Genomic DNA, 27,442 nt, shown 5'->3' on the forward strand with positions numbered 1-27,442 from the left:
CATCTGAATGGCTGTGACTTTGAGCAACCCTGGATCTAGAAGGCTTGGCTTAGGACAGCACCCTTTTGGCATGAGCGGTGGCAGTCCGGGCTGATGGGTGACAGGGAAGGGACTGGCGGCTGCTGTGAGGATTTCACACACACTGTCATCCTGACACCGAACAGTGGAATCATTCCCCACAGCGCCACAGCCAGTCCTCTAGAGGGTCACCTCGGCAATACTGGAGGACGGGTCACTGTGACACCCGGTTAGCTCCCATGCACAACGTAATCTACAGCCATACAGACACTGAATGTCTTTGCATGATAATTGTCTGACCTTCTGTTGCACGTTGGCTGGCTGCTGGTTTTACTTCGATGAAAGCTGCCACATTGGCTGCCAGACACTACCTGATGATGGGGTCCGTTAGTGTGCTATGGTTTATTTAGTGACCATTTACACTGTGGTGAACATTGTCTCCAAGCTCTGTGCAAAGGCCTGTGCAAGGCTGGGGCCCAGCTCCCAAACAGCAGCTCCTGACCGCCTGAAAAGAGAAAGGCTCGAGGGCACGGAGCAGAAGTAAAAGGCACCAGCAGCAGCTTGTGGATGAAAACAGGCCAGTGGATGTGAGCAAGACGGCCAGGTATGAAGACACCCTGTCACATTCATAGGTCTCTTTCCTTCCTACCACTGATTCTGTAATGACTGATACAAACACACAAGCTCTTGCTCCTTCACTGGAGTAAGGCCATGCCAGTACTCTGCTAGGTACCCACTGGCTCCATCTGTCCACCAGAGAGAGAAATCTGACCATGGGTGTTGTGCAATGAATTTGATTGGCTCGGGTTACAACCAAATAGTTAGGAGTGTGTTCATGCTACGAGATAGGAGTAGTGATGGGTGTGTGAATGTCTACTGAGCATTTACAATGAGCCTTGATTGATAGAGTTTATTGGTGAGGGAGTGATGGGGATTTATTGCCTTGGGCTGTGTGTGAGACCAATGACACACTTGCTGGGATTGGCTGATCTATGACATGTGTGAGGGCACTGAACATCTGATACAATGTGTCCAGGTCCTCGGGTGCTTGACCCCTGACACTGACCTCCTCACATTGACTCTGCACTGTGTGTTTGGAGAGCCTCCTGAGGATACAAGTTATTTCTTGCCTCCTCCTCTCTCACCAAAGTCTGCCATACCTGCGTGTACTCCTCCCCCTCCCCCACCTTATTCTGGCTTCTGCCCTCTTCCTTTCCGGTCCATTGAAGGGTCTCGGCCCGAAACGTTGACTGTTTATTTACTTACATGGATGCTGTCTGACCTGCTGAGTTCCTCCAGCACTTTTGTGAATTGCTCCAGATTCCAGCATCTGCAGAATTTCTTGTGTCTCCTGACTGACATATCTGCTCTCTCCCAGCTGTGCCACTTGTTCCCTAACAATTCATGATCACCTTCACAACATCTTCCAGCACTTGCTGAAGGTGAAATGGCTGCCCTTTACACAGTGCTCACTACCCTTGAAGCAAGGCTAACCTTCCAAAGACAGTGGCTGATCCATCCTCCTCTTTCATTGTCTACTGAGCTCCATAATGGAAGTCAGGACGGTAGTGAGAGACTGTGTAGTCTGGAGACTCTGAGTTGTATCATGCAAGTCTTGCTGGCCCTCCTCCTGTCAGACCTTCCCAGGCTACTGATCACAGAGCTCCCTCAGTGCAGTTTCTGCTCCACAGAGCGGACACCAGACCGGAGGATGACCTCAGAGGGCTTGAAGACCCTCCATCTCCCCACATTCCTCAGATGTTTGTTTTATATCTCTGTCACCTTTTGGAAATGGCCCCTTGCTGGCATGGTAAGGAAAGATAGAAGACTGGCAATGAGCAAGCCACAGGAATATTTCATGATGCCTGTGCCTGGTTGTACAAACATGGGGTTATCCCACATTGTGATACCCATGACTATTATCAGGAGTTTTCCTGTTTAGCTCCCATAGGCGTGCAGGAATAGACAGCCAACCCTTCCATCACTGGTGAACTAAGGCTGCTCTGTAGTAAAGGACAAGGGAAGTAAGTGCATGGAAACAACAGTACTTTCAAGCACCCTCCCAAGTCACACACACTGTGTTGACAGGCACATCGCTTTCTTTAATGGCTGGACCAAAGTACCTAGCAGCACTATGGAAATACCCTCACCACACAGATTATGGTTCTTGACTTGCCAATTTATTTATTTAATTTTCAAGATCTGGACATTGCTGGTAAAGTCGGCATTAATTGTCCATCCTTAATTGCCCATGAGCCACCTGCTTGAGCGGCGATATATTCCCAAGTCAGCATAGTGCGTGACTTGGAGGGGGGCCTGCAGGTGGTGATACGTCTAGCTGCTACCCTTGTCCTTCTTGGTGGTAGAAGTCATGGGTCTGGGGTGGGGGGGGCAGTAAATTTCTCCTATTTAGTGCTAAATAATGCCAAAGTAAAATATGAAAATTACAAATGGAAGCTGAATTATACGTCGTGATTGTTTTATCCACATGTTCCTAACACTGCTTCTAGTGAAAGCTAGAATTGACTGTGACTCATGACTCTCCAATGTGAAAGTCTGAGATCAACAGATTGTTTTGAGGGCTTTAAGCCGGATAACTGGAGTCATATTGAGCTAAATCTAGCTATAGAGAGCTTATATCTACATATAATCATCTCAACATGTTCAACAGCTTAACAGGTGCTTAATGTTCCTGACTAGGGACACGCATAAGGGGTGGAAGACAAGTTGCCACACAGTCCCAGCCTAATAGTCATCAAAGATGTGCAAATAGTGAAAGTTCGTGGATGCCACCCATATGTTCACTCCATAATATTAAGGATCTGCAAGTGTTCCTCCAAAAGTCAGCAAATTAAGACATTTCATGTACTTCTTGTTTCTAAACCCATGGGAGAATGATCAATACCTGTGAAGCAGTCATGAACAAGAATTACTATTAGCTGCTCGAAGCGTACATGATGACCTGCAGAAGAGGTGGCAGAGATGAAAAGACAGTCCGGGAGACTGGATTATCAAGATCAGTGAAAGAGGAAGCAGCATATTTCTGAATTTGATTTGACAGCCATCCTGCCATGGGTGAGGAAATTTGGAAGGGATATGTCTCACCACTTTTCCATTGTTACAAACCCAATTTCCACTGATGGGAAAAGAAGAGTGGATAAGGCACTCCTAAACTCACTTCTCAAGGGTGAGACTCACTACTATGAGACAAAATTCATCTCTTACCTGTGAGGTAATCGAGGTTTTCCAGCATCTTCTTCTCCCGGGAGAAGTCCAATGCAAATGTGTCAAAGGTATCGGTAAGGTTGATTTCTGGAATGAGCACTTGAGAAGATGCTGTTGCCATGGAAACTCTGCAAGCAAAAAAGAGCAAAAAGTTTTTATTAATTTGATTTCCCTGCTGATTTCTCAAAACTACATTTAAGAAGAATGTATTCTGTTGAGTGTAACATGTTTGGATAAACTGAGATTGTGTAAGTCTTTCTTCTCTGGGAATTGGAGATTAGAGGGCTACTCTTCTGAGGTAGAGAAAGTCTTCCACATCTATAACATCTTGCCTCACCATAATTAAAAGCCAACAAAGTTAAGGTGAGAGGGGAAAGATTTAAAGGGGACCTGAGATGCAAGTTTTTCAAACAGAGGGTGGTGGGTATATGGAATAAACTGCCAGAGGAAGAGGTAGAGTCAGATACAATTACAATGTTTAAAAGATGCTTGGACAAGTTCATGGATTGGAAAGGTTTAGATGGTTATGGGCCAAATGCAGGCAAATGGGACTAGCTCAGGAAGACATCTTGATCAGCATGAACAAGTTGGGCTGAAGGGCCTGTTTCCGTGCTGTATAACTCTATGACATCATGACTCTTAAATCCTTTTGACGATTAGTCACAATCATATTGCAAGGAAACTTTTGGAAATTGCTTAATCTGGAATCTATGCCATTCTGAATCTCCATGTGAAGCATTGTTGATGTTTATTTTATATTTTATTACAACAGCAACCCTCAGATTAATTGCTGAAAAGAGTCGGAAAAGATATTAGATGAATAAAAGAATGTGTTTTATGTTCAACCATTTCAAACCAAAGGAAACATTTGCAGACCTCTGGAGAATGAGGGAAGTGGGTTTAATCTGTTAGCTGAATGGATCCTTTTGCATCATAAAATGCTATGAATTCACCCTTATGCACATAAGTATAGGTGTGAGGTCTCCTGTTATTTTCAGAGAGATGAATTATAGTTGTTGTTTAAGTTTCATGCCGAAGAGAATCAAACTAAATTCCCCCTTCGGGGTTATTCTGGATGTATTACTCTTTGAAGCAGCCTTCCATCAGACTACTGGACATCCTGTTGCAGTTGCCCAAGTGATAGACATCAATGAGTCGGAAGTGGAGTCAGGCAACTTGCAGTAAATTCGACTTGACATTAATTTGTGGCTCCTTGTGACTTCAGGCCTCTTCACATAATTATGCCTTGTTATAACTTGCTGAAGAAACCAAGAACTCCTAATTCTCTGTGACACATCGCTATCCTGAAAGCGCACTGACAACACACATCTTCTCACTTTGAAACATGAAACAAAATGAGAGCAGGTTCAACAGTTCATCATTAAAACTGTGAGGCTTCTTTCTCCTGACTCAGCAGGCTAATTTCCATGCTGACATTTATTGTCCAACCCCAAATGTCCCCTGAACTCACTCCCTTTCTAGGATGGTCTTGCAGGCAGCAACAGGTGCATGGTCGGCATTACCAATAACTGGAAGTCAATGACTTCAGCTCGATCTGCTGAATCTCCTCACTGATCAAGCAAGTGTTTCAAGCCTTCCTGAGATTGAGAAAGGACCTACATAATTGCATGGTCTCTCCTTCCTTCATAAACTTTTCACTTCATTAGCAACCCCTCAACAGTATGAGATGCATGTACTGTGGCAAAGGACACATTCATTCCACACTGCAAGTTAGACAGCAATGTTCAAGCAAAGAGGAGGGTGTGATGCTTCATTTATAGGTACTTCCTGCTACAGTCCCATCTGCTCTTAGTTTAGGACACCTCACTTTGAAATAGATAAACCATCCTTGGAGATAAGACCACACAGAGCACCCAGAGTTTATGTTTTATATTTATTAGTTCATGGGATGTGGATGTTGCTGACGTTTATTGTTCATCCCAAATTACTTATTGACTTATTGCTTAATTATTTAGTGACTTGTTATGATGGTTGAAAGGGCAGCTACGAAGAAACCACATGAATGGGTTGGAGTCACACATAGGCCAGACCAAATGAAGGCAGCAGATTTCCTTCCCTGTAGGATATTAGTGAACCTGCTGCATTTTCATAATCCGGTAGTATCATGATCACCGTCACTGGTACCAGTTTTTTAATTCCAGATTAGTTAATTTACATTTCTCAGCTCCGCCAGTGGGATTTGAACTCGTGCCTCCAGATCAATAGTCCCAGCATCTAAGTTAACCACTGGGCTACCTTATGCTATGGGCAACTTGGCTACTGCATTTCCTATACTACGAGATTTCAACCCTCTTTAATTCCTTCTCTTCCACTCCCACTCATTTTCCCATTGTTTCCCTACTCTGCACCAACTGTTTGTCCCACTCTCTAACCCTGTCCGACCTCAATACCAAACTCGTCAGTAACTCCACAGCTAGACATCACCCAAAACAGGAGACAGCTACTAACAAAGCACCAACAGGTACTGGTGGAACAGGAGTAGCTAAGTCAGCCTCTCCCTTTAAACAGGAGTGTGTTGAGCCCAACTGTGAGAAGATTAATAAGGAAATCAATGTCTGGTGTTGGTGATTACACATCCGCAAATGCTGATGCAATGTCACTGCCTAGCAGGCCAAGACTGCACAGCAGAAAGTATGCACAAGAGACTGCAGATGCTGGAAACTTGAGCAACACACAAAAAGCTGGAGGAACCCAGCCCCTGTCACCCCGTTTCTTTCCGCTCCTCCGCCCTCTCCTTCTGTCCGTCACCCACACACTCCTCCCACTGGTTCCCTGCCCCCACTGCTCCCATCTGCCCTCCCTATCTCCATCCTTTGCTCTATGCTCCACCTTCCTGTCCTATCAGATTCCATCACTTCGTTGATTCCACCTATTACCTCCCAGCTTCCAGTGTTGTTTCCACTATCACCCCTCCCCATCGACCGATCAACACTCTCACCTGGATCCACCTATCACCTGCTAACTCTTGCTCCATCCCTTCTCTTTCAGCTTTTTATACTGGCTTTTGCACCACTCTGTCTTTCAGTCTCAACCCAAAATGTCGACTATCCATTTCCCTCCGTAGATGCTGCCTGACCCGCTGAGTTCCTCCAGCTTTTTCTGTGTTGCTCAAGACTGCACTGCAAGCTATTAAAAGGTTAATGTGATTTTTCATAACTGTTCAGGTTTCAAAATGGCATTGACAGTGGATGTGTGGATGTTCATCTAGGGCCAGAACTAGCCATAGTTTCTCTAGCAGCTCCATCGTGAACTCAACCTTTTTACGTGCCTGTGTTGTCCTTTGCTTTTGAGAAACTATTGGCCTGTTGCTCTACATTCTACTTTTTAACTGTGGTTGTTATTCCGCGAACAGGTCATTAGCTTATTGACTGGCTTTCAACCAGATTCCACTGGTGCTGGGTATGGTTACCATGGATGTTCCACCTCATTTGCAGCAGGCAATACTTGATTGAAGAACAAATCTTGGCTTCATGCATCAGTCACTTTAAAGCAGCCTGTAACTTTTCTTATGAGCCATAAGTAGTTTTAAAGTTCCTTTCACAATTTCAGCACATACCAAAGGATATTGATGTTCAGCACACAGACGGTGGCTTGAAGGTCCTGTTTCCATGCTGTGTGACTTTATGACCTATGGCCAATGAAGTGCTATTTTGCTTGAAGCAGAGCAAATGCAGGAACCAACAGCCAATGTGTGTACAGCAAGCTCCACTCAACAGCAAATGACCAGATATTCCCTGTTTTAAACACAGAAACAGAGGACAGAAGGCCATTCTGCCCTTCATCCCTGCTCCACCTTCACCACCATCATGGTGGATCATCCACTACTGTACCCTGTTCCTACCTTCTCCCCAAATCCTTGATCCCTTTAGCACTAAGAATTGTATCTACTCCTCCTTGAATATGTTCAATGACATTGTCTTTTCCACCTTCTACAGTTCACTACTGATTGGGTGAAGGAATTTCTCCTGATCTCAGTTCTAAATGGATACCCTGCACCCTGAGTCTGTGACCCTAGACTCTGGCCTCTCTAGCAAGTGGCAACATCCTGCCTGTATCTAGTCCTATTAGGTTTGTTTACAGTTGCTATGGATCCCCTCTCATTCTTCTGCAGTCCAGTGAAAAGAGGCCTAACTGCCCAAGTCTCCTCACACATCAGTCCTGTCATCCTAGGTTTCAGTCCACTGGTATTGGTCGAGGGAAAAACATCTACTCCAACAACCACACTCCATTAAAGCATCAGCTTGGACTATGGGCAAGGCTCTGGAATGGGATCTAAGCCCACAAAAATCTGGCCCAGAGGTGAGACTGAGACAAAAGTTGCCAGGAAGTATGTTAGTCCAGCCAGAAATTTCATTATCCTTCTGCTGCTCCATTTGAATGCAATCTCTCATGGTGTTCTTTATGAAATGAGGAGGTGTGGCTGGCAGCAGGATGGCTGAGCATGTTTGAACATTTAACTTGCATTACTGTAAGCCTGCTCTGCCAAATGGATTAGAGGCAGCTCAGTTCTCCAATGGCTGATAATCAACAGCCGTTGGAGTTCTGGAAATCGGATTACAGGGATAAAAGTGCTCTTCTAGTTTCAAACTGGAAAGGATTGCAGTGGGATTTTGGAAAATTTAGCCCACTGTTTCTCCAAAGCCCTTCCTTCCTCATCCAGCTGGGTGTAGATTGGTTGGGTTGTGTTGGTTTGAAGGTGGGTGTGGGGATGGGGTAACTCAGTTCTCCAGTTTCATGCCAAGCTATCCAAGTAGAACAGACTATCCAAGCCTGACCTGCAGAATTTTCTATTTTTATTTCGGATTTACAGCATCTGCAGTTTTTTTGATTTTCAATCATCTGCTTCTCTTGCTAGTCCTGTCCCATTTGGAGTCTTCCAGCTCTTAAAGCCTTCCTATTTCTCGCCCTTGGCAACAGCATCAGCATTAGTTTCTCACACATACGTTGGCAGCACCTGGCCTTCCCACCTCACTGCCACCCCCTGATCCATCACACTGCTTCCCTGACATCTGGGTGAGGAGGAATTTGCTCCAGTTAAATATCTGGAACACCAAAGATATTGTTTTCAGTCCTGCTACAAATTCATCCCCCTGGGCACTGACTCAGGCACAGCCCGTGGCAGCTATCCAAGGCTGAAACCAGACTGTTCACGGAGGGAAATGAACAGTCGACGTTTTAGGTCGAGACCCTTCATCAGGACTGGAAAGGAAGAAGATAGAAGCCAGAATAAGAAGGTCGGGGGAGGGGGAGGGGGAGGAGCACAGGCTGGCAGGTGATGGGTGAGGGGGGAAGGTAGGTGGGTGGGGGATGAGGGATGAAAGGGAGTGATGTAAGAAGCTGAGAGGTGATAGGTAGAAGAGGCAAAGGGCTGAAGAAGAGGCAGACATAGATGAGGCCCATGCGAGTGCCCATGGCTACACCTTTGGTTTGGAGAAAGTAAGAGTTGTTGAGGGTGAGCACTAGTTCTGCCAGACGGAGGAGGGTGGTGTTGGAGGGGAACTGCTTGAGTCTATTGTCCAGAAAGAAGTGGAGAGCCCTGAGGCCTTCCTGATGGGGGATGGAAGTGTACAGGGACTCGACATCCATGGTGAAAATAAGACGGTCAGGGCGAGGGAACTGAAAGTTATTGAAGTGATGGAGGGCATGTAAAGAGTCACAGACATAGGTGGGAAGGGACTGCACCAAGGGGGACAAAATGGAGTCAAGATATGAGAACACTGGTTCAGTGGGGCAGGAGCACGCAAAAGCAATGGGCCTACCAGGACAGTAGGGTTTGTGGATCTTGGGTTGGAAGTAGAAACAGGCAGTGCGAGGTAGGGGAACTATGAGATTGGAAGCTGTAGAGGGGAGATCTCCAGAGATGATGAGGTCAGTGATAGTGTGGGAGACAATGGTCTGATGCTCCTTGGTGGGGTCCAGGTTGAGGGATAATTAAGAGGAGGTGCCAAGAGTTGACGTCTGGCCTCGGCAAGGTAAAGGTCAGTCCGCCATACTTCAATAGCACCACCCATCTCTGCAGGTTTGATAGTAAGATTAGGATTAGTACGAAGAGAGTGGAGGGCAGTGTGTTCAGAGGGGGTGAGGTTGGAGTAGGCGAGAGGAGTGGTGAAGTTGAAACAGTTAATGTCCCATCAGCGGTTCGAGATGAAGAGATCCAGAGCGGGCAGAAGGCCAGGACGAGGTGTCCAAGAGGAGGAAGAGGGCTTAAGGCGGAAGAAGGGGTCACCAGTGGGGGGTGGGGAATCCTTGCCAAAGAAGTAGGCCTGGAGACGGAGGCAATGGAGGAAGAGCTCAGTGTCATGGCGGGCAGGGAACTCGTTGAGGTGCGGGTGCAGGGGGACAAAGGTGAGGACTTGCTAAGGACGGAATATTCTGCCTCAGAGAGGGGAAGATCGGAGGGGATAGTGAAGACATGGCAGGGGTTGGAGCTGGGGCCAGGGCAGGGTAGAGGGTTGAAGCTGGGATCAGAGGAGACGGGAGAGTTAGAGGGGTCAGGGAAGGTGGGGTGGGAAGAAGATGGGGGCTCAGAGGAGTGAAGGGGGGACGAGGGGTACAGGGAGGCTTGAGAGACCGGGGGTGGGTGGGGAGTAGTGGTGGAAGCAGAGGAGTAGTAGGACCAGCGGCGGTGTGAGAGGTCTCGGCCTGGATGCGGGTGGGGCTGAGGTCGGAGGCAGCGGGGGGCCGCGGCCTGGAGGTGGGGGGGGGCCATCGGAGGCAGCGGGAGCCGCGGCCTGGAGGTGGGCAGGGCTATCGGAGGCAAAGGGGGGCCACGGCCTAGAGGTGGGCGAACTTCTGATCCTTCCTGGAGATGAGGAAGGTGAAGAACCGGCGGTTGAAGTCATGGATCCAGCGGAGGACGAAATGTCAGTGGAGGTCCGTGGCAGGTTGCCGAGAGCGAGGCCCGGAACTGTGGCGGAGACAGAGACAGGGCCCGCAGGTACCTGCGCATGGTGCAAAGGTGGCGCATAGAATCTGGTGGGAGAACCGGAGAGAGTGGCATTCAATAGAATGCAGGTATCTGGGATCCTTGTTGGGGCCAAACCAGGAGGCCTGGAAACGGAGCTGGAAGCCACGTAGCACAAGATGGCGGCAGAGACAAGTGCCCAGGAAGGACACATGGCTGTGGTAGTGAGTCTGGGTGAACACATGGTCGAATAGCTGGAGAGCAGCAGAGATCACAGAGGGGAAGCAATGTGAGAGGGTCTCACAGAACTCCCTTTGAAGAGAGGAGGAAAACTTCTCCAGGATAGGCATACCACGCAGTGGAGCAGCAAAACAGAGAGACAAGAGGTTCTGCGGATGCTGGAATTTGGAGCAACACACACAAAGTGCTGGAGGAACTCAGCAGGTCAGGCAGCATCTATGAAGGGAAATAAACAGTCGAGGTTTCGGGTCAAGACCCTTCATCAGGACTGGCAAGGAAGAGGGCAGAAGCCAGAATAAGAAGCTCGGGGGAGGGGGAGGAGCACAGGCTGGCAGGTGACAGGTGAGTCCTGGTGAGGGGGGAAGGTAGGTGGGTGGGGGAGGGGGATGAAAGGGAGTGATGTAAGAAGCTGAGAGGTGATGGGTAGAAGAGGCAAAGGGCTGAAGAAGAAGGAATCCAGATGGAGAGGGCAGTAGACCATGGAATAAAGGGAAGGAGTGGGGAATAGATGGGCAGGTCATGAGGGCAGGGGAGGGGAAGAGAAGGGGTGAGGGGGCCACGGGAATGAGGGAAGACTCTGACTCTATGCATGCGCTATCCACAAAATGTAATGCAACTCCTCCAACAACACCTCCCAAACCTGTGACGGTTTGGAAATGTATCGCCTTCATCATCACTAAGTCTAAATCCGGGAACTTCCTGCCCAACAGCACAGTGGGAGAACCTTCACCTGAAGGACTGCAGCAGTTCAAGAAGGTGACTCGCCATCACTTTCTCGAGGGGGTTTAGTGATGGGCATTAAATGGTGGCCATGCCAGCGATGCTCACATCTTGAAAGATGAATCGAAAAAAATCTCATGCCTCCAGCTCTAGACTCTTGTGTGTCTCAGTTCTAGAGCTCCACCATTGGTTGCCCTGGACCCAAAGCCTTGGAAGTCTCTTCCTAAAATTTCCTAAAATCCATTCATGAGATGTGGATATTACTGGCCATCTCTAATTGCTGAGGAAGCTGCATTTGATTGCTAAGATTTCTAAGTGACAAGATTATCTGGGTGGAAGTGCTGACCTGTCAAAAATGCTGTACTTCAGGTGAGATTCTGACCCTAGGCCCCACCTCACATCGCAAGTAGACATTTAACTTTCCAATAACATCATCCGAAGAGTTCTCCCGGTATCCAAGGGCGTAAGCAGCTGCCGTATCCCTCTGGTTGGAGTATACTGCCCATTCTTAGTTGCCCTGATCTTCTCAATGATCTGTTGAAAACAATGAGTGACTTGCCAGGCCACTTCAGAGGCACTTGAATCACCAAGACATACAAAGCGATGGGCCAAGTGCTGGAAAATGGGATTAGTATTGGGTAAGACTTTGATCATCCATCATCTGACTATTTGGAAATACCTTTGGTTGAGCATCTGACTCACTGGGGCCCCAAGTCCCACACTCCCTTTAAACTTACTGAGTTCACTGCAACATATGTTATTCTACCATGTAACATCTTTAAAAAGGTGAACTAAAAGTGTGTTGAAGTATTAATAGGATAACATCCGATAGTCAGGAAAATCTCCTTGTCTGTTACCACTGAAGTCCTGAGCCGCATTAATGGAGTTTTACTGTAAATGGGCATTTGCTGTTCAGCATGGACATGGCAGCCTGAAAGGCCTGTTGATGTGCTAAATGACTCCATGGTACTTAAGTGCCAACCACACTGGTGTGGAACTCAAGTCACATGTAATTCAGACCAGACAATGGTAACAGGTTTCCTTCCCCTAGAGAAGTCATTTGAGATCTTATGACAATTTCCAGAAAACTAAAATTTCTAGAAGTAAAAAGCATTCAGCTAAATTCAAAACTTACAAACTGGTGACGTGGGATTTGAACTCGAGGCATCTAGATCACTACTATAGAACACATAATCTTTAAACCACTGCAGGCCCTCCCCCGGGTTACAAACGCCCGACTTATGGACATTCATACATACAAACAAGCTGCAACAATCGGGGGCTGGGTTGAGCCAAGCAGAGCTGGGAGCGCTGAGCAGACTCACTCACTGAGTCAGTGAGGCCGGCTGGCAGCCACTCTCCCATCACAGCTGTTCCTGTGATCCTCTCCCACACACTGTTTTTATTCATTTACGACCTACAAAAAATTTGGGTTACAAACAGTTCTCAGGAATGGAACCTTTTTGTAACCCAGGGACTGTCCATATAGCCATAAGGAACTGGGGAGGCAGTACTAACCTAGAAAATGAAATCCTTTCAGCATCCAACACTCAACAAGAAGATCGCATTATTATAATGAAGACAAGCAGTTAAGATCAAGGCTTGTAAAGGTGTGAGAGTTCCCCGGCAACGATAACAGAATGCTGTTGGCGTTGTGAGTCTGTGAGGTACCAGTCAGTCATCGGTCATTAGGAAGCCAAATGACAAGGGACTGGCACTGTGTTCTCTTACCTTTCAGAGATATTTTTAGCTGTCTGCAAGAAGCGAGCGTGATCATTCTCTTTCAGCGTCTGCTCTGCTTGAGTGATGAGGGACCCAGATCGTTCAATAGACTGCTTGCAGTTGGCGATCTGCTGGGCCAATTTCCGCAGCCGCACAACCTTCAAAGGAAGTAAAGGAGCTCATGCAAAGGGACATGGGAGTGCTGCACACACACAAACACAAACACACACACACACACACACACACACACACACACACACACACATTTTTCATTGCATACTCTCTGTTCAAACAGGGCAGGATGGAGAGAAATCTTTATCCATGACAAGTTATGTCAAACCAGCAAGGGTGATGCAAGCAGGTTCAATAATGGATCTCATATGGGAACTGGAGAAAGAGTGAGGGAGTGGGGGTGGTGCAGATCTTCTTCACAGTGCTGGCACAGAGCAGGTGACAATGTGCCTTCCTCCCCTGACCACATCATCAGGAACTGGATCCTGGTAAGGGAGGATTTTGATTTATTTTTGCTTCCCAGTGGGCGAGGAAGATAACCAAGCCTCGGGCCTCCCTTCTTCTGGCGCGTTCCTCTCCCACCTCAGTCTTTACATTCCTTCCCCACAAGGAGCAGAAGCTGCTCGCAAGGCTCACACTGATTGCCTGTTCCATCAGAGGGTGATTGCAATATCATAGATATGGACATGGGGGATGGTTGCTTGGCTCAAATAATAACTAGCGTGGAATTTCCAGGGCTGGCTTTCAGTTTTCCTTCCTGCTGGGGAGCTTTAATTCCCAAAACCTCTTTTTGCTTTTGAAATCATTTGCTCCCCCTAACCCCAGGCATGGACCAATCCCACGACCTCAGGGCTGGTAGGTCTTGATGAGGGACCTGGAGAGGAGGCAACAATATGAGTGCCCAATGACAAGGGTGGTTAGGGGAGGCTTTAAACAGCGTAGGTCAATATTGTGATCAGGATGGGTTTAGTAGTGACAGCGGCCGCCAGTAGATTTGTGGTGTGGCTGGAAGGAGCACCCTGGGTATGAATGGGTGTTTGACGGTCAGCATAGACAGGGTGGGATGAAGGGCCTGTTTCTGTGCTGTGTGATGAGCAGTGGTGCCTGTGCCAATATGGTGGGTTATGTGGCCCTTTAAAATGGGAATGATGTCAGGTCTCCAAGAGAGATGATCTTGGAATACTCATGGATTCATAGTGCAAAGGTAGCATCATGCATGTGGGGTTTTTTTGTGATGTGGAAAGCAACAAATGGCAAACAAAAGACCCAGCAAAAAATCCATATTACTTATACCCTTTCACCCATAAATTACAGTACGTTAACCTCTTACAATCAAATCATTTCCACCACAAACTGCATTGCAGCAGGGAAATTGTCATGTTTTGGGATTGCTCTTTGTTGTGCTGCTGTTCGATTCCTTTGGGCAACAACCATTTCCTTCCTTCCTGTTCCTATTACTAGAGCCCTGGACAGGGTGGGAGGTGTCACAGCAGAGAACTATGTAAACTTAGTTCCAAGGTGCGAGTTCAGGAAATCACCCATTAGCTTGCTGACAGAATAATCATAATTTGATGGCATTGATTAAAGTTTCTGAGAGGCCCCCAGCTCATAACTCATTACGCATGGCAAAAAAATACGCCTGCCTCATGTGTCAGCATGTCCAACTGATTTCAGCAAAGTGTTTGGGCTGTCGTGGTTCGCTCTCTGCCTCCCCAAATAGTCTCTGGCCTGGAAGCTCAGCTGCACAGCTCCTTCAATGTATGGGAAGAGCTCAAGCTGCCCCTCAGAAACCTGCCTTCAAACCACCTAATGTACACCAAGCCTCTCCAATGCCCCTATCTCCACCCAGCATCCAGAGGGATATTCTTCCCCTACTCCATCCCAATCAGAATAGGAAGTGCAAATCTGAATCTCCCCTCCCCCCCTCAAAAAAAGCTGGGTGTCATTTGCAAATTTTGTGATGGGGAGATGGAGCTGAGGCATGCATCAGCCTTAATCTAAGTGCATGGCAAACAGAAGCTGAACAACCTTTGTTCTAATAGTCATCTTAACCTCTCACCTTCTAATTTATCAATATTAGGAAATTATCCTCCTATATTAATCACTTGTGATATATAATTACTGAATTAGCAAGTTGAATGGTCAGACTTGTACACTCATCAGAACCTCACAAACAGTGTCCATCCGCAAATACTGCTAACGTCGACCCCAGGCTTTTGTTTCTAGCTGCAGGGATTTCCTGCTGCACTGTTTTAGCACATTCCTTTCCATTAATTAGGTTTAAATTAATTAATTTTCAACTCATTTCCTATTCTCACTCTGCTGTGGCCCAGTGGCAGTGAGTATTCTCAGCACGAGGCTGTCCTCGGTCTAGGCTGCTGACCCACGCAGTCATGGGAGTGGCTACCTGAAGGTCTCCTCCCACCTGGTGCTGGGCACCTTCAGTCAGCTTGCTTCTCCCGGTCTCCTTTGGATATGTTGTGTTTCTACCTTTATAACAGTGTTCTCACTTACTCAGGACCTTCCAATCCATCAAACCTCACCTTGTCTGGCCCTACTAATCTCCAGTGTCTGACATGTCCACCAGCAGCTGGACTCCCTCCTCACGAATTTTGATCAGGGTCTGTCTGATTCAATTCACACCAGAAAGCCATCAAACTTTATGGAATGGACATCCTCCTAACCAACTCTTTCCCTCTTCTGGAACTCATTACCAGGCATATGTCCTCTTGTTACCCCATTCAAGTGAACATTATTCAGGTACGGCTCTTTGACAATGGGTCTGGCAGGCAATTCAACCACAGAAAGTGTCACAGCAGCATTAACCTCCTGCTATCCCATCTCCTTTGTCTTTACTACTTTCAATGGGGATCACCAGCAAACAGCAAGAAACCAGCCAATTTGTAACTTGATGATTAGTTTCAAGTAAATCAGTGCAGTCTGAGAGTTGAACCTTGGTCTGTCTAGCTCCGCCCCTCATTGGTGGATCCGGATATTGATGTGTTATAACTAGTCCCCAATCTGTATACTAGTCTCGAGGTTTTACCACATTTAATGTAATAACTTTTGTACGTCAAGGTATGTCCCTCTGTACAAGAGCAAGGGAGCCACTGGTATTTTGTGTGATCTCAACCTGCACACAATTAGCAATTAAGGTAGTACTACTGCTGATCTATGGAAAGAGAGACAGGATAGACCACTCAGATCCTCAAGCCTGCTTTGTCAGGCATGCCATAGAAAGGACCTAGTTGTCATAGGGGGAGTACAGTGAAGACTGGTTCCGGGGCTAGCAGGTTTGCTGCATGAGAAGAGACTGAATAGACTGTGACTGTATTCCCTAGAGTTTGGAAGAATAAGAGATCTCACTAAAACTTACTGAATTCTTAAAGGGCCTTACAGGCTGGATGAAGGGAGGATGTTTCCCCTGGCTGAGGAGTTTAGGAGCCGGGGGGGGGGGGGGGGGGGGGGGGGGAAGGTCACAGATTGAGAATAAATGATAAATCATTAAGATTGAGATGAGGAGAAATTTCATCATTCAGAGGGTGGTGAACCTTTGGAATTACCTACCCTAGATAGCTGTGGATGCTCAATTGTGATGTTCATTCAGTGCCTTGGGATTAATATTTTTCTGGGCATTAACGCAATCAAGGGATACGGGAATGGTGCTGGAAATTGGCACTGAGTTAGAAGATCAGCCATGATCTTGATGAATGGCAGACCAGACTCAAAGGGCTGAATGACCTACTGCTGCTCCTAGTTATCAGTAATGGTCTGGCTCTTACCTTTCCTTCCTTGATTTGCGTGCTAATGATTTGTCTTCGTTGTTGAATGATTTCAATCAGTTGGTCGCATTCTTCTGTAAGTTTGCTTTCTTGCCTTGTTGCATTCACCTGTAAACAGACAAAAAAGTCTCCTTTAGTACTGTGCTGACACCATCAATTTCTCAAGGACTTCTATGGATCAAGGAGGTTGGAGGAAAATCACAATAGCTGAAAACTGGAATTGGATTTCCATTTGGATTGCAGGCATATCCAAAAGAAGACTGAGGAAAACTAACCACAGCTTTATAAAAGCTGTCACCAGCTCAGATATCGAACTTCTTGGGGCAGAATCTGCTGGAATCCCATAGACCATGTCTGCCTTGGGTACCGACAAAGCATTTTTGACTCTCACAAGGCTTGTGGATCCTACAGATCAGGCCTGGGATTTAATGTTTCCCTCACCTTTTCTACACCTTCTCCAAGGCAAAGTCAAGGCTTAGATTCAAGAGAAAAATACTGCAGTTTCTGGAAATTCCAAGGTAAAAACAGAACATGCTGGGTTATTTGGCAGGTCAGGCAGCATCTGGGGAGGGAGAAAGCAAGTTAATGTTGCAAGTCAGTGACCTTTTAGATCACTGAAACATCATGGATCTGGATTAACTTCCCTCTGTAGACGTTGCCTAACCTGCTGAGTATTTCCAGGGTTTAATGCTTGTTTATAGATCAGGAATGAAATCTTTGTGCAAATTTTCTTTTCCTAAAGAGGCATGCATGTACATGTATGTTATATAATATGTCCGTATAATTATATGTGTAAGCTACCAGGCTGAGAGAGAGCCAGAAGAAAACATGCTTTATTGAAGGTAGCAAATTGCAACTGAACCAGTGCCTGAGAACAGCAGTGTATCAAAATCATATCTTGTAGCACACTCAGTTCTGAAGTGTACCCACAGAAAAATACACTACATTGAGCCATCTTTAGAAGGAAATAACTCCATGGAATCAGCTAAACTATTTATACATGAAAAATTATACAAACATAGAAACATTGAAAATAAGGGCAAGTATAAGACATTTGGCACTTCAAACCTGATCCACCACTCATTGTGATAATGGCCATTACTGTATCTCAAAACCATATTCCATATATTTCCATGGTTCCTTAAGATTTATTCCTCTCTCCTCATACCCCTTGAAGCTTTTGCCTAGAAATCCACCTCCTTCTCAAATATATTCAGTGACTTGGCCTCCACTGCCTTCTCTAGTAAAGAATTCCACAGGTTCCACTGGAATTTCTCCATCTCAGCCCTAAATGTCTTACCCAATCTCCTTGTTCTAGAACCCTCAAGCCAGGGGAACTATCCTCCCCACATCCAGAATTGTCCAGCCTTGTACATTTCCATAAGACCATAAGGCATAGGAGCAGGATTAGGCTATTTGGCCCTTGGAGTCTGTTCTGCCATTCGATCATGGCTGATTTATTTTTCCCTCTCAACCCCATCCTCCTGCCTTCTACCCGTAACCTTTGACACCCTTACTAATCAAGAACCTACAACCTCCGCTTTAAATATACCCAATGACTTGGCCTCCACAACCATCTATGGCAATGAATTCCACAGATTCACTACCCAACAAGATCCCTCTTATTCTTCTAAACTTTAGTGAATAAAGGCCTATTGGCCTGATGTCTCCTCACACAACAGTCCTGCCATCTCTGGAATCAGTCTGGTGAATCATTGCCACACTCCCTCCATTGCAAGTATATTAAGAGAAGGAGGGAACTACCCATAATACTGCAGGTGTTGTTTCACTGACACCCAGTACAAGTGTGGTTAGACAACTTTACTCCTGTACTTGAAACCACTTGCAATGAAGGCCATTTGGTTTCTTAATTGCTTTCTCTCTGCTAATGATTTGTCTCCCTGTGATACTCTCTCTGCCTGCGGCGCACTCTCCCCATGAGAGTCCTTCCTTGTGATACTCTACCCTGCAATACTCCTCTCCCCTCACAATACTCCCTCCCCCTGCGAGGCCTGAGAGACTGTCTCCCTGTGGTACACTCCCCTCATGGTATTTGCTCCCTGTGTTACTTTCCCCCACAATACTCCCTTCATCCCCCAGTGATGCTTTCTACCTATGCAGAAGCAGTGAAACTACTTTTATAGTGGGTGTGTAGAAAGCCATTTAACAAAACACTAACACAGAAATTGCTTCTTTCCTGGGTTTGCTCTTCCACTCCCTCTACCCTATTACCTTGGTCATGCCTGCTAATTCATTTCTCCACATCCTCCCCCACCCACTTCCCCATGTGATTCTCTCTGTCTGTCTGTCTGTCTCTCTCTCTACCCTCCTGCCTGAGACTTCCTGAACAACCTCAGTCAGCACTCCTGTTTGCAACCCCGACAATGGCAGCAGCTTGTGGGGATGAGGCCAATGTGAAAGATTTCTTGTGCATCAACTTACAATTATTCTTTGTGCACACATGCATAAGTAAAAATATGACGTCATTGAATGTACAATGTTTGACTATTTATAAAACTGAGGTTAAAAAAAAACAAGGACGTCTGACTAATATGCTGTATTGATGACATTTCTGGAACACTTTCCCTTTACTTTGAACAAGGTCCAAATCACCATTATCATTGAAGTCAGTTTTCCTTCTCATTTACACTCCTTGTTAAATCCCCTGTCAGACGTCCCAAATGGAGTCTAACATTGAATTGTACACTACAGCAAATTAATAAAAAGCAGATGGACAAAACTAGTTACCCACAAACTGATTTCATGGTCCAAAAATAAGTAAATGAAATCTTCCAGACCCATGGGCCCAGTAAAGGAGGTGATTGCTATGGTTACTGGTGCCCAAATAGTACAGACCCACTGACATGTTCCTGTGCTTCTGGGCCTGTTCATTGCCTTTCCTTCAATCACGGAGGAAGAAGCAAAATTGCAAACCTTAGTGCAAAGCCAACGACAGTTTGTTCTGGTTGCTATGGAATCTGACCTCTGACATAACCTGGGAGGTTCTCACAGTGCTGGGTTCAGAGGTTGCCATGTGCTCACTCTTAACAAACCCCCACTTTAAACAAGTCTCACTATTTTTCAGTCTAGGCTGCTAGAGCAAAGTATTTAATCTTCAAGGGACAAACCTTCATGTCCTTGATAGTTAGGATTTGTTGCACATGGAGGAGAACATTCTGTCAGAAAGATGGTCACGATTGGAGATGGGTGGCGTGCTGGTGGTGGGGGAAATAATTCAAAAACATTCATCTTTCCGAACCACACACAAAAAGAAAAGCATAAATCACTTCAGTTCAGGGTAATGAATAGTTTCCACACCACCGGTGGGAATAATGGTGCAGTGGGCCAACAATAACATAACCCCACCTCTAACTCATCTGGCCAAATATGCCTGAGCAGAGAGGTGTTAGCAACGTCGGTGGACCCCATCCAACATTAACACTCCAAGCACTACACCAAGCTTCCCTGCTCTAATTAAAGGCTTTCTTAAGGAATTTGACAATTAGAAACTCTGCTCGGGGCTTAATATTGACTCATCCTGCCTCTGAAATAGTAAGTCACATGTAATTCCTAGCACTTTGCATATGACACTGTTCCGAAAGAGCTTTTAGGCAGGTGCCGGGCATTGATCATAAGTTATTAAAGTTGACCTCCTGTCAGTTGTTGTTAACTGCTGATCTCCAATGGAGGTGTGCTACTACTAGGCTGGAGATGAGCATGGGTAGATGCATGTTGGACGATAAGGAAGAGCCAGTTTTCTCACCTGACAGTCTCCAGCATGCAAACTGAGCCCATTGGAGCTTGCATCACTCTACAGACATGTTTAGGTGCAGAAACTCAACAGGGAGTTTCCAGATTAATACAGACTGACAGAGGAGCCTGTTCCTACTTGGCCCAACTACCAGTGGACTTACCTTCCAGTCGTTGCAATCTTAAGCACGTCTAAATCCCTCTGCCATCTTCTAGCTCATGCCAGGCTCTATACACCGATCGTCCTCTGCTCCCTGAACTACTTTAATTCCAGGTCCAGGTCATCTCAAACTCTAAAGCTTTCACTCTGCTTTCAAATCCCTTTGTGCCCTCACTGCTCCCTAGGTTTGTAAGCTCCTCCAACCTTACAATCCTCCAGAACAAGCACTTCTCCGCTTTATGCACCTGTACACTGATTTTAATTGGTCCACCGCTGTTGGCTGTATGTTCAGCTGTCATTCATTCCTAAGTTCCCTGCTTAAGCTTCTCTCCCTCTCATTAGCTCTGTGGCCAAGCAGTCCTAATATCTCCTTACGTGGCCTGGTATTGAGCAGTCTGATAAAGTATTGAGAAGCACCTGGGAGGTTGTATTATGATAAAGGTGTTATGTAAATACAGATTGAGAGCACACTTCTCATTTCAGAGCAATCCACTGTCGTTCAAAAAAAATACAACTGGCTCACTTGGGATAACCAAACTCCAGGAAAAGTGGTTCACAAATGATTTCCCAAGAAATAAATCGCTGTGGGAAGCCCAACCAGATGTGTCCATCTCTCTGCCAACAGGATCAGATGTGGTGCACATCTGGCCACCATGTCCAGCACAGTTTCAGGAGGAAATGCTGACACTCATCAACTTATTAATGTCTCCATATTGGAATTTTTAGTTCCACCAGGAGCAGACTTTTAATTTATTGAATAATCAAATAAGTGAAAGGATTGTTGGGAGATTTTATTTACTATTTGCTGCCTGCTTCCATTGAGTCTCACATGACTTGGACTAAGCCAGACTGGTAGATATTTCAGAGCTAAAGGTAAAGGTAAAAGGTAAAGGTCCTGTAAAATATTTTCCATCCTTACTCTTCCACTGCTGTGAGTTACAATGAAATGTATCAGTTATACATGAGCACTTATTCTTTGAAATCTCCTGCCTCAACTTATCCGTCAATGAAAACTTCATGCACATCTGTAACCTCCAGGGTTAACTCCTCCAATCCTTGACTGACCGACCAATCATCTTCCACTACCCATTTCATCCAAACCTTGCTTCCTGATTTCTGTCCCCGCCATGTCTCTCTACCTATGCTAAGTAACAACAGAAAATGCTGGAAACACTCAACAGGCTGGGCAGTGTCTGGGGTGAAAAAGAAACAGAGTTAATGTTTCAGGTCTTTCTCTCCCCACTGATGCTGCCTGACCTGCTGAGTGTTTCCATCATTTTCTATCTTTGTTTCAGGTTTCCAGCACGTGCAGATTTTTGGATTCCCTTCACTCATCACCCTTGTGTTTATTGGCCCACACTGGCTCCTTGTCCAATTTAGAATCATCAGCCTTATGTTCAAATCCAATCTTGGTCTCACCCTCCCCCATCCCTCTAAGCCAAACTTCCCCAACATCTGTGCGCCTCTTGTACATGCAGGATTCCTTTTGCCTCCCAAATGCCCGTGATATCTTCAAGTACCTTGTCCTAATGTTATGAACTCCGTTAACTTCTCTGTCCTCTTCTGAAATGGCCTTTAGAACCAACTCCTCCTCTGAGCTTTAGGTCACCCATTTTATGTTCCTCAGTGTCCATCCCAGTCTGATTACACTGATGCCAAGTCTCTTGTGACATTAAAGGTACCCTATAAATGCCGGTTGTTACAGATATAACTTTGTACTGAAACAGATGATCATTCCTACTGCTGGTTAAGCATCCATTAACCACCAGAACATCCTTCATCTAATTTCTAGGTTTTAAGTTTGATGCAGCAAACTGCAGCCATGCTTACAAATGCAGTTTTTGTTGTGCAGCTTTGGGATTGGTTTCACTGGATCATAAGGCAGAGGAGAAAATTAATACACATTTTGTGCCAGTTACCAAGGCCTTTGTAAGAAGCTGTTGTCTCAGATTACAGTCGGATCCTGCATCCCTTCCCACATCTGCTTTACACATTGCATAAAACTAAATTTTACCAAATGTCTGGGTTTTCTTTTTGGATTTCAGGTTAACCCTCAACTGTGACTCATCTGTGGAAAATCAGTGGTGGTAACTGTTGAAACAGAAAGAGGGTGATCACTTTGCTGGAGTGTGTGTTACAGGTCTCCAAACGTTCAGTGGTAGACAGATGAAGGCAAATCACAGAGAACTGTAAAAATATTTGGGTAACAATAGCCAGGGATTTCAACCTCCTCAATATTAACTGGGACTGCCGTAGTGTGAAGGGCTTTGAGGGGGAGGAATTTTTAAAGTGCATCCAGGAGACCCTTTTATACCAGTGTGTAGCTAGTTCAATTGGAGAAAGTGCAGTACTGGACCTAATCTTTGGGAATGTAGCCAGACAAATGGTGGGAGTGTCAGTGGGAGAGCATTTTAGCAACAGTGACCATTAATGTAAATTTCATTGTCGTTATGGAGTAGAACAAAGAGGGCCTGAATTGTGGAAAGGCCAATTTCAATATGACAATTCAGGACCTGGCAAAAGTAGACTGGGAGCAGCTATGTGCGGGTAAATCCAAACATGACAAATGAGAGTGATTCAAAAATGAAATCATGAGAGTTCAGGGCCAATGTCTTTTCATAAGAGTGAAAGGTGACACTAATAGGTCCAAGGCACCATGGAGGTCAGGAGATATGGTGATTGGATTCAAAACTGGCTTGGCCATAGAAGACAGAGGGTAGTGGTGGAGGGGTGTTTTTCTGAATGGAGGTCTGTGATCGGGGGTATTCCCCAAGGATCAATGCTGGGCCCTCTGTTGCTTGATATGATTTGAACAAAAATGTAGGTGGGCTGATTAGTAAGTTTGTAGACAACACAAAAATTGGCCGAGTTGTGGATGGTGAGGAAGGATGTCAAGCAATTCAGCAGGATATAGACCAGTTGGAAACGTGGGCAGAGAAATGGCACCTCGAGTTTAATCCAAACAAGTGTGACATGTTGCACTTTGGGAGGTCAAATGTAAGAAGAAAGTATTCAGTAAATGGCAGGAACCTTAGGAGCATTGACGTACAGAAGGATCTTGGGGTGCTAGTCCATAGCTCCCTGAAAGTGGCAACAGGGTGGTATAGAAGGCGTACACCATGCTTGCCTTCGTCGGTTGGGGTGATGGGAATAAAAGTTGGGAAGTCATGTTGCAGCTACGTAAAACTTGGGTCAGGCCATGTATGGAGTGTTGTGTGCAGTTCTGGTTGCTGCAATACAGGAAGGACGTGGAGGCTTTGGAGAGGATGCAGAAGAGATTCACCAGGATGTTGCCTGGATTAGAGAGTATTAGCTATAAGAAGAGGTAGGACAAACTTGAATTGTTTCCTCTGGAGCATTGGAGGCTGAGGGACGACCTGATAGAATTATATAAAATTATGAGAGGCAAAGACAGGGTAGATAGGTGGAGTCTTTTTCCCCTAAGTGGAAATGTAAAATACGAGAGGGCATTGATTTAAGGTGAGAGGGGGAAGCGTAAAGGAGATTTATGAGGCAGATGTTCTTACACGGAGGTAGGTGCCTGGAACACGCTGCCAGGGCAAGTGTGGAAGCAGGTACAATAGAAATATTTGAAAGGCGTTTAGACAGGCAGTTGAACAGGCAGGGAATTGGTCGATATAGATCATGTGCAGTTTAAATTGGCATCATGGCCAGCACAGACATTGTGGGCCAAAGGGCCTCTTCCCATGCTGTACTGCTATACTATGTTCTAAGTATTGAGGAATAGAGGGACCTTGATTTTCATGTTCAAGGATCCCTGAAGACAGCAGCATGGGCAGATAAGGTGGTTAAGAAGGCAGACAAGACACATTCCTTCTTCAGCTGGTGGATAGAAATAAATTCAGGAAGGAACTACATTCCTTATCACGAACTGTGTAATCAAATTCCAGCAGCAAGTACTTGCATTGAAATTTCTTTCATTCATCATGCCTTTATCTACTAATGGAGTGTGACATCGAGCCATGTAATAGGACCTCTTTGAATAAATATCAGTGCCAATAGTTTCTGCCTAGGGATCTGCTGGGAATGTGCACTGCAATCTAAAGGAAGGCCGGGACTGATTTCCATATGTTGGGGAATATTGTTAATAGACTGACTATTAATGCGCATTAAGTTATGCTAAAAATTCAGTGTTATTCCAAAGAATGCTACAGGCCTACGAAAGGTCCTTATTCCCAATTTGGTGCTGTCACCTCCACAAGTTCAACCTTACACTAGAGAATTCCTTCGGTGCTTCTCCTCCCCCACAACCCACCAGACTGTCACCCCAACTCCTGCAAGTGCTGGCTTACTCACGGTGGGGTTACCCCTGCCCTGAGCAGTACGCACCCTCCCTGATGTTGATATTAGGGCTGCCAACAGTTCTGTGTTGAGAGTGATGCTTAATACTCAACTTGACACGATCACCCTACTAACACAAAGCCCTAGGGCTTTGCAGTGACCCCCAAAGTAAGCAGAAAACTACCCTGGAGTGACGTTCCAAGTGCAAACACCTGGGAAGCATAAGGCACTTACAGTGAACAATGAGGTTGAACCAACCCCACCTACAAGAGCAGAGGTAGCAGCTGACATTACAGGCCCCGATCCCAAGCTCCAGTGGAGGTCCCAATCACCAGCAGCCTTGCCACAAAACACTGGTCTCTGACCATAGAATCTTCCATCCCAGGCCCCGAGCGGCCTTGGAAATAAAAGCAAAAAAATGCTGGAAACACTCAGCAGGTCAGGCAGTGTGTGTAGAAAGAGAACCAGTTAATGTTTCAGGTCGAAAACTCTTTGTTGGAACTGAGAGAGAGAGGGAGAAAGCAAGTAAGCTTTCAGTAGCACAGAAGGTGGGGAGGGATGAGTAGGACAAAGGGAAGATCGCTGATAGGGTGAAATCAAATGAGTTAATGTAGCAGTTAGGACCAGGTTATGCTGCTTTGTCTGTGTAATGTGTTGCCAACAGCAAAGCTGTGAGAGGTTCCCAGCAGGCCAGACTAGACAAATAGAAAAAAACTAAGCCAAAATGATGAAGGACAGAGATGGCCAGTTCTGATACAGATAGAAAGGAAGAGTTAAGGTGTTGTTCCTCAAGCCTGCAAGTGGGGGCTAAGTGATTAAGACCACATTATCCTGGGAATGAACTACAACAGGAACATGGAGGAATATGTGCCCCTATTCCCCTGCACTGCTCCATCAGGAATATTGTGTGGTGCATGTGGAAGTCATGTGAGCATAGTCAAATTTTTGATTCACTCGAGGATGGCTCAGTGGCACATTTGGAAGAGCTGCTGTCTCACAGTTCTGACCTCCAGCCCTGTCTGTGTGGAGTTTACACGTTTTCCTTGTGACCATGTGGGTTTCCTCTGAGTGCTCCGGTTTTCTCCCACATCCCAAACTCATGTGGGCCGGTAGGTTAGCTGGCTGCTGTAAGTAGCCCCTGGTGTATGGGTAAGTCATAGAATCTGTGATGTGCCCATGGGAATTTGGGGAAACAAGGTCACAGAGGAAATTAGTGGGGGATAGGAGTGCTCTGTGAGCCGGCATGGACTTGATGGTCAAATAGCCACTTCTATGTCATAAGGAAATATGGATTTGACTAGGAAATCCTTGTAAATGTGATGTATTCCAGATTAAATGGATGTTCAATTGCATATTACTGAAAAATACAGGGCTGTGCCATTGAATTTTTAGGCAAGCATAGGTCTGGACACCAGAAATAAGTCTTGCTTAAGTCTGAGAAAGACAACTAAGAGGGTCCAGATCAAAAAATAGGCGGGAGCCTCAAGCAAGAGAATAAGTGGTAAGATGACGGGGTAAAGTTGAAGAAAGAGAGAAAGGGTCAGGACACTAACTTTGAATTCCTGCAGAAAGGTTCCCTGGATGCTACCTAGAAGTCTGCAGAATGTGCCCAAACAGGAAATGATCCAAAAATAATGGAAGATGCACAACTGCTTGAAGCTTGCTGCTTCTATTAATAGCCATAGAAGGTATACGTACGTTATACATCACTTATTGGTGCACTATTCACCAGTATCTGCCAGTTAGTAACCAATTCAAGTGACCTTTTAGCAGAGAATGACATGACATAACTCTCTCTAACTGTTGTCATTAACCTATCACCAGATAACTTCATAATAGATCATCACACGGCAACCCTGGTCCCACCCTATCAGAGATATTCCTTTTGTTCCATCCATACCCTCCTCTCCCTCTCTGCAACAAAACAAACTTGTTTTCACTCTTTCTCAGTTCTGATGAAGAGTCTTCAATCTGAAACAGTTCACAGATGCTGCTAGTCTTGCTTCCAACATTTTCAATTTTTGTTACTGAAATGTGAGCCTGTTTATAAAGTTGGCTGGGTAATCTCAGATGACATGTTCAGACCTATTTATTCAGAGAGTATTGACACATACGCGTTGTGTCATGGGTTACCACACTTGGAGATGGAAAGTGAACAGGCAGCCCAGAGGTCACTGCAGATTTTACTGCAGCCCTGACCAATACCAGGCAATTCCCCACTGAGAAAGACAGCTAAGAGGGTCCAGATCAAAAAATAGGCAGGCGCCTCAAGCAAGAGAATAAGTGGAAAGGTGACGGGGTAAAGCTGGAGAAAGAGAGAAAGGATCAGGACACTAACCTTGAATTCCTGCAGAAAGGTTCCCTGGACTCTACTTAGAAGTCTGCAGAATGTGCCCAAACAGGAAATTATCCAAAAATAATGGAAGATGCACAACTGCCTGATCAGGCTAAACCAGAAATCAGACAGCAGAGGTATCAGCTGACAGTGGAGACCCAGGGAGGCGAGATTGTGGAAAGCAAAGCACCAGAACTTGAATAAGAGTTGAAGCTTTAGAGTGTGTAAAAAAAAAACAAATGCTTTAAGCA

General features: G+C 45.8%; 1 protein-coding gene across 2 annotated transcripts in view; it reads right to left on the reverse strand.

Annotated features, from left to right (window-relative positions):
• mid1 (midline 1) overlaps nucleotides 1-27,442 on the reverse strand; it is a 159,076-nt gene that overhangs the window by 26,614 nt on the left and 105,020 nt on the right. For both annotated transcript variants that reach the window (XM_052014851.1, XM_052014852.1), the window contains exons 4-6: nucleotides 16,645-16,752; nucleotides 12,860-13,008; nucleotides 3,244-3,371 (exon numbers count right to left, since the gene is read on the reverse strand). In XM_052014851.1, the coding sequence (XP_051870811.1) occupies nucleotides 3,244-3,371; nucleotides 12,860-13,008; nucleotides 16,645-16,752 (385 nt within the window). The remainder of the gene's footprint in view (nucleotides 1-3,243; nucleotides 3,372-12,859; nucleotides 13,009-16,644; nucleotides 16,753-27,442) is intronic.

Source organism: Pristis pectinata, chromosome 4, assembly GCF_009764475.1.
Source record: "Pristis pectinata isolate sPriPec2 chromosome 4, sPriPec2.1.pri, whole genome shotgun sequence".
NCBI classification, from domain to species: domain Eukaryota; kingdom Metazoa; phylum Chordata; class Chondrichthyes; order Rhinopristiformes; family Pristidae; genus Pristis; species Pristis pectinata.